Genomic DNA, 11,546 nt, shown 5'->3' on the forward strand with positions numbered 1-11,546 from the left:
AGCAGGAAAGAATCCAGAGGGGATTGAGTGAGAAGAGGAGGAGGAGAAGGGGTGCAAAAAAAACAAAAAAAAAGACGGTGAGGCTGAAAGTTTGAGTGCTCCGGTGATGGTTTTGTGTGCGAGGCACCGGCTGAAGATGCACGCACTCTGGATTTATTAGGATGACGGTTCAGGACGCGGAGGAAGAAGCAGGGGGGGTGTGGGGGGGTGCAGGAAGGAAAGAACTGGCTGCTTCGCTGGAGCTCCGCACATCTGCACGGAGCCGTCAGTGGAAACACATGTTGCTGTGATGACTCGCCGCGGCGCTGTTGCTGCCCCCGCCGCGCGCCGTTCGTCCCCTCCCCAGCTTCTCCCCCCGCTGCCGGAGTGTGACGGCTCGACGAGAATCAATCCCGAGATCGGACGCTCGATGCCATGAGACCGCGTCAGGCGGCGGTCTCTCTCTCTGTCTCTGTCTCTCGTCAGGACTTGAATCTTTTCCGCTCAGGAGTTTAATTGAGGCAATCTGAAGCGATCGATTGGAGACCACAGGGTCACGCTGAAGTCGCAGTAGCTGGATATTTGTTGTTGCTTTCTTTTTTTCTTGTTTGTCTTTTTGTTGTTGTTGCACCAGTGAGTATTAATCCTGCTCAGCTTTGGTTGGATCGGGTTCACCTCCACTACAGCTTTTTCTACTTGTCCAGGTTTGCCTTGCGAAGCTAAAGATCGTCGGCCGTCAAGGTTGAAATATAATCAGGGCACAATTCACCTTAAATAAAACTCCCACTCACCTTTAGATCATTTACATAAAGAGTAAGGAGAATAGTTTAGGAAATAAAAATCAAAGAGCTTTTTACATTTTTAAAATTGCAATTGTGTTAAAGAGGGAAAAAAAGTTAATCTTTTTCTTTAAGCTTCTTTTTCTGTCTTTTCAGCAGCAGCTAAAAACGTAGCAAGCAGTGGTCACGTCATTCCCTCTTCACACTCAATAAATGTTGGGCTGTAATTTTGTAAATTCATCACTTCTCACTTTTAGTGAAAATCAATTCGGTTTAATTATATAGCAACAATTCACAACAAATGTCGCCTCGAGGCACTTTGCCAAGATACTGTTTTCGCTTCAAACGTACATACAGTTAATCTTAGTTATCAAACGGTGCATTAAGCGCAGATTGTTATTCGAATTAGCTTAATATGTTTCTAAGGAAACCCAGCAGGTTGCATTGAGGCATTTTATCTTTGTATAAACTCTCACATAAAATCTAGAGACCGTTAAAGAACGAATTAAATAAAAGTAAAGCTTGATGTTGGTTTTTATTATAATTGCTGCCATATCTGTTGATTTTCTTCACTGAGGTGGGTAAATAAGATGAAAAATAACAGAACGGTTATTTTTGGCACGGTTGTTGTTGGCAAAATGTTTCAGTGTTGTAAGGTGCTGAACTTTTGTAAGTTGAAAGAAAAAAAAGATTTTAGCATGAATGTAATATATAATGCTCAGATTTTAAATTAAGGCTGAAGGTTTAAAGTCTCATATGTCAAAACAAAATGTCTGCAAGAAATCGACCATTTGCCAAAAACGGGAATGCAATTAGAATCTGAGCGTTTTAAAACAAGAACAAGCCTCAAACTCATAAACACCCCAAACTCGTGTTGAAGCGTGTTTCAGGCGTAGCAGAGCTGTCAGCAGGACTCTGTCCTCTCTCACATGGTCCTGGTGCTGCTCGGCCCGGTTCGAGGTCCATGCTGCTGTAAAGTTTCGCTGCAGTAGATCTGTTAGCCTCTGTTATTTATCCTCACCAGAGATGTTTGAAATTAGCATTTGTTCCTGTTTTTAGCTCTTTTTGACATGTGTTGTTTTTTTTGTGCTTAGGTTTGAACTGAGATTATTTTGCTGCCAAAAACCAAAATGCAGAGAGGAGAATGTTTTGTTTTATAACTAAAAACATATTTGGCAGTCTCAGTAAATTGATTGGAAATAAGCCGTTTGCTGGCTGCAGCTAAATCTGTCGCAGTAACCAATTACGTAATCGCAAGATAAATTAAAATGATTAAAATAATTTCCATTCTGATATTTTCAATGAAGGCCAATTTTGTTTACAGACTTCATAATCTATATTATCTGTGGTTTTGGTTGTGTGTGTTTTTTATTTATTGTTTATATATTTTTATTTTTTTATCATTTCCAGTTTAAGTGATAAGTTTGCAAAATGAAAATGTACTGATCTTTGAGAGGGAAAACAATATATTACTTTAAAATGGTTGCAAAACAAAAATGTCGCCATTTATCACAATAATTTCTGGGACAATTTATTGTAAAACAAAAAAACAATATCATGACCAACCAGTTACATTCTGTATATTAAAAAAGTAATCACATTTTATATTTGGTCTGCACCTTTCATAGTGCTGCATATGGATAATTAGACGTATTTTGTTTCCATAAAGAACGAGATCAGTCTGAGAAAGACGCGTCTGTCTGTCTGTTCTGCAGATTCACAGGAAGATCCGGGAGGACTCGGACATGGCCCAGGACTCCCTGCAGTGCCTGGCCCAGCTGGCCTCCATGCACGGGCCCATCTTCCCAGACGAGAGCGCCCAGGTGTCCTACCTGGCTCACATGGTGGAGGGCCTGCTCAGTATGATCAACGGGTGAGTGCGAAGCTTTCTGTCGCCGTTAGCATGAAAGCCACATTATTAGCTTACATGCTTTACTTGATGGTTTTGAGCAGAGTTTGCTGTTCAGACGGTTTAAAATCTGTTTTGATAAATGTCTCAGTGTTATGGTTTTGCTTTGAGGAGACGCACCGTAACGATTTGCTGTATTGGGTGGATCTTATTCTCTCCTTGACAGTGGCTGAAGCTTCAAAAATGTTGCTTTTCATCAAGCCTGTATAACTAGTAGTTCTGGTGGGAATTGGTTAAGATATTTAATCAGGTTAATTGCTGGATCTGTATTTAATCGTTTTTTAATGAAAACTTGCAATATTTTCAATAAACAATTGAAAGTTTTTCATGGCGAAATTATTAAATAAATAGACAGATGAGTTCAACAGCATTGTTTTTTATCTGTTATTTTTCATGTGAAAAAAATCCTTCTTTAGAAACGTGGACGCTGACATTAGCATTAGGGATGTCTGTGCTAGCTGCTATATGTTTAGCATTGAAATGCTAGTTTAATAGCTTTGCTGATAAGCTAACTACCTTTAGCTCAATAAGAGTCTTTTCCAGCATCCAATCAGATTTTTGAAGCAGAAATTAGCCCAGAGAAGCAGCTTCGTCATCCATTGCTGCTGTTGGTGGATGTCGCTTGTGCGTCAGATTTACGGGCGTACTAGAAACTCTTAAATGGAAAGGTTCCTGCCGGAACCTATGCATGTTAAAAAGAAAAAGATTAATTGCATAAAAAATGTAAGACTTGAATGCATTAATGTCCCAGCCCTAGAGATCAGTAATGAACTAAAATAATTCGCTCTTTATCAAAACTATCAAAGCCTTTCTAAAGCAACAACAAGCAAGCAGAGTTTCAATTTTTTCTCTTTTTTTTTTTATGAAAAAAAAAGTGCATTTAGTTTACTTTAACCAGTTGATGCAGTTAAACCTAAGGTAATATACACACCCGTTGCATTTAATAAGACAATATAAAAAAAGGATACATGTTATAAAATAAAAAATGTGGACAGAGCCGTGTGAACCAAATCAAAAACCGGATCTGCTTATTGGCCTTCTCACTTTAATGTCTGATTTTATATTAGTATTTTTGATCTAAAATATAATTTGGATTTTTAAAAAAAAAAAATCATTTATTAATATTTTGGTCAATCTCTTGCTTTGGTTTTTCTAAAATGTTGCTGAAATGGGAATTGAGGCGCTTTATGTCAGTTTGGGAACTTTTTTTATTTTCTCTTCCATACGAAATGTTAGATGGATACTTAGATTTAGATCATTTTCAGTTTACGTTTAAGCCACAGGTGCGTGCGTGCGTGCGTGCGTGCGTGCGTGCGTGCGTGCGTGCGTGCGTGCGTTGCTGTAATCACAGACCTCCAGCCTGAACAAATTGTCACCTGGCTTTTTTTTTTCCTTCTTCACTTTTTACTTTTATTACTTTCATGATTTCCTCTGACATTTTGACAAGTCGTCCACTTTTTTCTCGTCAAAAGCCACAACACTGACAGGTGCAGCTTAAGAACTGACCTGCAGGGACTAATTGAAAGCTGAAAGTGAAAGAAGCCGCCCTGTGAAGACGGGCGCCGCTGCAGCAACCAGCCTGAGCCGCTGAACCCTGAATTAACTTTTCTCTCTAATGCCTGATGCTTTTAACTTAATAGCCTTCCTTTTATTGTTTTCCACCATTAAACCTTCAACAATCACATTAAAGTGCTAGGGAGCTACGGAACGCCATTATTCAATAATTACTTCAGTCTTGAAGGCAGCTCAGAACCTGAGAGATAAAGGTTGCAGCTACCGCTTTGTGTTACTCCTCAATTTGTCTCGGTTTGTTTTCGGAAGGTTTGAACGCTAAAGATGCTCACAACTCTCACTTCTTATCTTTGAGCAGACGTGCTGGATTTTATTTATTTATTTTTTTCTTCCACATTTTGTGTTTAAATTCGGAGACTCGACAAGCGTCGGAGGCCAACGTCAACAGTAGGACGCTGTGTGTTGAACCATTTCAGCTTTATTTACAGGAAGTAATTGCTTGTTGAGTCTCAGTTTTAATGCCCCCTCATTGCATCATGGGAACCTGTCTTCCAGCTTGGTAACAAATTGAGTACGTAGCGTAGCCAGTGGCTTATGCTTCCCAGATGTGTCTGAAACCGCATTCATGCCGTCGTGGATCAAATTATTATCCTCCATCCGCTGTTTTCTTTTTTTTTTTTTTTCAAACAAAACAGGATTAAAAAGCCACACTTGCTTTCCTTTAAGCACGGAGCGAATAATGGTGTGTTTTTATATCCACCGGTTGTCCTCTAATTGAGCACCGAGCTGCCAGAGCCTGTAATAAAACCGAGGGGCTTGTCTCTCAGGTTTGCCTGGATCTCTGAACCGATGACGGCGCTCCAACTCTTTGCAAACACTTTGCTGCGTTTTCTGAGTCAAGTGTTTGTTTGTCAAACTGTTAAACAGTAAATGTGATTAAAGAAAGCGGAGTTTTATTGTATTTACTCAAATATGAAACGATTACATATGCAAGATGGCTGCTTTTATTTGAAACACAAAATGCTAACAGTTGCTCAGTTTCCAAAACAAATTTTGTACAAAACTTTGTCGATGTTCCGCTAATGTTGAAAAAAACCCCCACAATTTCACAATTGTGGCATTTCCATCGAATAAGAAGCGCAACTAAATTCACACATGAATAAGTTTGTTTGTGATAAATCTTTAGAAAACACGCTGCACCGTCACCCTCCAACTACTTCCTGTCGTCGTCGTCTTCATGGTTTGCATCAGTGGTAAAATCTGGTTGCTGATCATGTGATGTAAAACTGTAGAAACAAAGTAGATAAACCTGAGAGTTACATGCTTATCAACCAAAGAGACAGTTATGTGAAGCTGCATGAACACAAAGAGAAAGAGTCTGGACCTTGTAGGTCGGAGGGAGAGAAACAATTTTAAATTCTTAATGATAAATGTTGTAATGTGTTAGAGCTTACATATCGGAAGCTTGCTTTATTTTTTTGTCCAGCCTGTCACCAATTAAGCTGAGAATTGGTTGGCCTCAGTCCATATCTGCTTTCATAAAATTGAGCGAGATGGAATTGGGAAAATAAATTGGCTGAATGGAAATGTGTCAGTTTCGATAAAACTCAAATTTTTTGAGTGTTTGCGTTGAGGTGGTTTTTCAGCCGTACGCCGCAAAACTGCAACGGAAATACTTATAACAACATGAGTCATGTGACCACGCGTTGCTACTGGTGGAAACAACGACAACAGGAAGTGGCAGGAGGATGACGGCGTGGCATGTCATTGCGAAAATGTATTTATTTTTTTGACATTTGCAGAATATCAACAAAGTTTTGCACAAATTTGTAATGGACACGCAGCTGCTGTCTTTCAAAAGTCTGACATGTTTTGATCCAGAACGCAACAACGGCAGCAGCTCCTGTTGATGCGCTTCAGGACTGGTTCTACCTCTGAATACTCAGACAGCTGAGAACTGCGAGTGTCAGCTAGTGTTGGTAAAGATAGAAACAGAATATGACTGTTCAAAATTAAAATGGAGAGAGAACGAAATATCTCCTATTTACCACCATCGCAACACCAGCAGTGCAAATAACTGCTTGGACTCATTAAATGTAGCCAATTATAAAAATAAAATCACTATCCAATTATACTATCAAATACCAGTAATGTGTTTTGGTAAATATTACCAATACTGGTTATATTGCTGTTTAATGCAGCACAAAATGTTTTTGAGAGGGAATCGAGATGTTCCGGTGAAACCAACTACAGCAAAGCAACTAAGTTGTATAATTGCAGAAACAGAAATTGTGGATGGATGAAAGTAAAAAAAAATAAAAAAATCAGTTACTGAAGTTTTTTTTCCTAATATCTGGTCCAGTTATTTGCTGTTCAAGAATCTAAAGTATGAAGATATTAGCTCTACACACTTGAGTATTTATTTTTTTGCAAGTCATGCTGCCATTGCAGCTTTCAGCCACTTTATCGCCTGCATCCTGCTGCCACTCGGCCCTAAATGACGGTAAATCAGAGTATTTCAGAGCTTCGTCTCCTTTTGATTTAAATTTCAGCCACAACAGAAGCTCTGATATCTCTGAGCTGATGGCATCGTCAGTCTGCAGAAATATGAGCAACGTTTTAAAGCACCAAGATCAGTTCTTCTATTTATCTTCTCTTTTTTTTTTTTTTTTTTTACAGTTATTTGCTGCTTATTTTAGTTGTTTTTAATTTAAAAGAACTATTTTATTTCTTAGCAATTACGATTTTTGAAAGTGACAATAAAATAAAGGGATAATTAGACGTATTTGTTTCCATAAAGTCTGTGTGCGTGAGAGATGTTGACGTCTTTTCATTGAAAATAAGAGGCTACAATTACTTGGCTTGATATAAATAACGTCCTCACACACCGGCTGAGAAAAGGGTCTTTTTCTCCTCTTCCTCTCTCCCTCTCTCTCCTCCCCGCTCCACTGCTATGTCTTTAATCACCTATTCTTGGAGCTTTTTTCCACTTGCCTCATCGGAAAGTCATGCAGAGAGGGACGGCCGATCCGTAGCGATTGAACAGTCCTGCACGCAATTTAGCTCCATCTGATAGGGTTTAGCAGGGCTCCTCGCACAATGTAGCTCTTTCACTCRGACAGAGCGGGAAGAGGAGCGGCACCAGAAACGGGCGCTTCATCTTCTTGTTTTTCTGCAGGTTTTTCATCAAAATCTCTTGGATCAGTTAGTTACGGTTTTAAAAAAATGAATAAAAAAAGCACTCCTCCCTCTTTTGTACGTCAGAACATTAAAAAAAAATCAGTTTTAAAGAATAACTTAATTCAGAAGTTGAAAAATGCAACAGATTCTACCCTTATTGGTTATTTGTGCAGTAAAGTAAATCCCAAATGAAAGCATTATGAGTGAAAACTAAACGCGTCCTCCCTCCCTCCTTACACTTAACTATAGAGAAAGTAACAGTCACATGCTGCTAATCAAATGCAAAACATTTAAAGGGCCAGTATTGTCTATTTTCCAGGCACATAGTGACATTTCACAGTACAAACAACTGTTACCTTCAATTGTTATGAAATGCTATATATTTATCAAATATCAAAAGAAATTTTACTTCTTAAAGTGACTTCTTGAAATTGGGCCTGTCTCTTTAAAAACTCCTACTCCTCCTGAAACTCAGCCTTCAGAAAGTCATCACAGCATCCCTTTTGTTAACCCTTTAACATTTTTACCAGTGTTGAGAAGTAGCTCCTGTAAAGAGCTCAGCAGATGCTCAGTTCCACCAGGTGTTTGCTAATTGCTGCCGGCTAGTCTGAAGGAGCCGAGCAGGGGAAATGTGGGGAAACGTTGCTCTGTGAGGGAAGCTTGGAAACTAGAGCTCAGAGGAGGAGCTTCGTGCTTAAAGGCGGGGCTAGGTCCATCCAGGCTTTAATAACAGCTGAATGGTTGCCATGGAGATTAAAGGATTTCTCAAATATGAAAGAATCAAAGCAACGCTCGAGGTGTGTTTCTGATGAGGGAATAACATTGTACCATGATATCCATCCATCACACACACACACATACACTCACTCGGAGAGACCTGACAGTCATGTTGTTCATGTTACTGTGGGAGAACCTGTGAGAACCCACAGGGAGAACATGCAAACTCTGGGAATCGAAGAGCTAGGAGCTTCTTGCTGCAAGGCACCACTGTTAGCCTTAGAGTCAATGTTCCACGTTTGACTCTTTATTTTTACTGAGGCACAGATAAGATTGTGTGATGCAGCTGTAGGAACGTTCTCTGGGTTCAGGCCGCCTGCCACTTTCAGTTTAGAGATTGATTTTTATATCTTCGTCTTCTTTTGTCACCAGTGGGCAAACTGGAAAACGATTGGCGTTCAGCCTCGCTCTGAAGTCTGTTTTTCCTCTGACCAAAGCAGACTCTCTTTCTTTTTAAACCTTAAACCACATAAAGACGGCTTATTTTCATTTTCCTTTCTCTAATAAAAACACAAGACGGGCATTTATTGGTGAATGAAACCCACCAGTTGCTCTTAATGTATGTTTTAGGTCTGAGTTCAAGACGGTTTCTGTGTCCTCAGGATCGAGATCGAGGATTCGGAGGCGGTGGGCATCTCCAACATCATCTCCAACCTGATCACCATGTTCCCCCGGAGCATTTTGACGGCGCTGCCCAGCGAGCTCTTCACCTCCTTCATCAACTGCCTCACACTCCTCACCTGCTCGTTTGGACGCAGCGCCGCCCTGGAGGAGGTGGTGAGTCGTGCCGCGTTCAGCTTTCACCTCAGGTCACACCGTGTTACACGTTTAAAAATGCATCCAGACGTTGAAGTCTTTGAGGAGTAATCGGATCTGAATCAGGTGTTTCAAGGTTTGCCTGATTTCTGTTTAACGTCCTTGAAAGTGTTTAATTTCCAAACTGCGCAGCTTTGTAATAAAATGCAAATCTGACGTTTGGAAGAATTTACAGTTGAAGCTAGATGTTTTTATTCGCTCAATGCAAAGACACAAAAGTTTCAAAATAAAAATCTCTTTAAAAAAAAAAAGTTATTGCTTTATTTTCTGGCACTTAGCAAATTAAAATCATGTTGGTAATTATAACTAACGTAAAACCAGAGAAGTTTGGTCTGATTTTACCTCATACAGCGAGAGAAAAATGTTTCTTTTATGTAAATGTCTGGTTTCAAAGGTTTGTGTTTGAGCGTTTAATTTGAGCAAGGACACAATTTATTTAGGTTGTTTTAATATGATGAATATTTTGCTCATTTAACTAATTGTAATAATAATTGGTCTGTGTAGCTGAAATAAAGGTTGTCTTATATTTTATATATTCAAGTTATTGAAGCTGGAAGATTAACTTTTGTTAGTGTTTTGTTTTAATGCCAGTCAAATGTAAAGGGTTATGAGAGACATTTTAATTTACTTTATCCTGCTCTAGAATATAGTTCCTGTCACAAAACATTAATAATAATAACAATTGAGTAATTAATTACACAATTAAGTCGGTAAGTAATAAATGGTGTCATATGATAGTGAATTAAAAACTTTTTGCATTTTTTCTCAAGTGTGGAGCTGGAAAAGTTTGAAAACTTGAGAAATGCTTTTAAAGTGCTTGAATTTTACTGTGGGGAGAATATACAAACCCTTAATACGCAACACTGATGGTGACTTAAAAAGAAAAACACTCAACCTGATGGTTTTGGACCCTCGGTGTCAAGTTCTTGCAGTGAATTTTGACGCCATGTTTGTCTTCGTCCTCTCAGCTGGACAAAGACGACATGGTTTACATGGAGGCGTACGACAAGCTGCTGGAGTCGTGGCTCACGCTCGTCCAGGACGAGGAACACTTTCCCCGCGGCTGCTTCGTCCAGCCCGCCATCCAGGTCTTCAACTCCTACATTCAGTGTCACCTGGCGGCTCCCGACGGCACGCGGAACCTGGTGAGACGACACGGCGCCCGAGAGTCATCCTGTCGATCCCATCCCCTCCTTTTTTTTTTCTAATTTTATTATTTTTGCTGGAGCAGTCTGTTAACGGCATATCGTCCCACGAGGAGGAGGAGATCAACGAGCTGCAGGAGGACGACAGGGAGCTGTTCTCAGACCAGCTGTCCAGTATCGGCACGCTGGGACGCGTGGCGGCGGACCACTGCATCCCCCTGCTCACAAGGTGACAAACCGAGTAATAATCATCTGGACAGCCATGCAGGACCCGGCGAAGGTTTCCCTGCAACCTTTTCACTTCTTGTCATGTTGGAATTACAACCTCTAACGATGCAGAAAAAAAGTCTTACCAAGTTATTTCTTTTGTCTAGCTTTTAGTGCAGATGTCTTGGTACATTTGAAATAAGACAGAACTAATTTACAAGTAATGTAGGAGCTTGTTTTAAGTCATTAATTCCTTAATGCTGATTTTAAAAAGCACTAGTTTGAAGTGAAATAATCTGCCAGTGGAATAGGACGTTATAACTTATAATACTGTCTAAAATAAAATTATATTTTTTGACAAAAGTTATATTTTGATTTTTTTGTTTTTTTTGCCTAAGTCATTTTTAGGCGATAAAGATTATTTTTACTTATTTATTTGTCAAAATCTCTTTTGGCAAAAAGAGGACTATTATTTTAGGGAGGTGACATTATGGGAAATGATAGAAAATGAAAATAGAAGGAAACCAAAAGGATTTGCAGAGATAAACACTTTATGTTGCGTCTAACATTTCTGTAAGTATATTTAAATTTAAACTTGTAGTTTTGTCCTCATTTATTCTTGAATTGTTCGGCGCACAAAATCAGCTCAGCTCGCCCCACTTTGACCCTCCCTGGTTCAGATGAAACCCTTTTTATTTGTTACAACGGCCTAGTCCAAGTCCAGCCCTAAAACCTATTGAGAAGCTAAAGTGTGCTTTCTTTTGATGAGCTTCAGCTGTTTGGCAGTGATAAAAGGGTAAAATATAGATAAATGTGTTACATGTGAATGTGTGGTAGAGACATAACCAGAAGTATTTTTGTGACTGGAGAGAAATATTTTGATTTATAGCAACTCGATGAATATGCGTGCAACACATTTTTCAGATTTTACGTATACAAAAATAATAATAAAAAAAAAAAAAACGGGAGGGGTGGGTAAAAAAAGCTTAATTTTGCTTCCACTTTCCAAATATATTGGACTATGTGTTGATGTATCACAACCATGTATTTCATGGTTTTGACGTCACAAAATACAAAAATAAAAGTTCCTTCCTTCCTTCCTTCCTTCCTTGTTTCCTCCCTCCCTCCCTGACTTCCTCTCTCCCCCCCTTCCTTCCTTCCTTCCTTCCTTCCTTCCTTCCTTCCTTCCTTCCTTCCTTCCTTCCTTCCTTCCTTCCTTCCTTCCTTCCTTCCTTCCTTCCT

General features: G+C 39.4%; 1 protein-coding gene across 1 annotated transcript in view; it reads left to right on the forward strand.

The window, feature by feature from the left end:
- xpo4 (exportin 4) overlaps positions 1-11,546 on the forward strand; it is a 52,836-nt gene that overhangs the window by 29,587 nt on the left and 11,703 nt on the right. Inside the window, exons 8-11 of the mRNA XM_008431584.2 lie at positions 2,474-2,631; positions 8,739-8,913; positions 9,921-10,097; positions 10,184-10,326. Coding sequence (XP_008429806.1) covers positions 2,474-2,631; positions 8,739-8,913; positions 9,921-10,097; positions 10,184-10,326 — 653 coding nt within the window. The remainder of the gene's footprint in view (positions 1-2,473; positions 2,632-8,738; positions 8,914-9,920; positions 10,098-10,183; positions 10,327-11,546) is intronic.

The sequence above is a fragment of the Poecilia reticulata genome, linkage group LG2 (assembly GCF_000633615.1).
Source record: "Poecilia reticulata strain Guanapo linkage group LG2, Guppy_female_1.0+MT, whole genome shotgun sequence".
In the NCBI taxonomy this organism is placed as follows: Eukaryota; Metazoa; Chordata; class Actinopteri; order Cyprinodontiformes; family Poeciliidae; genus Poecilia; species Poecilia reticulata.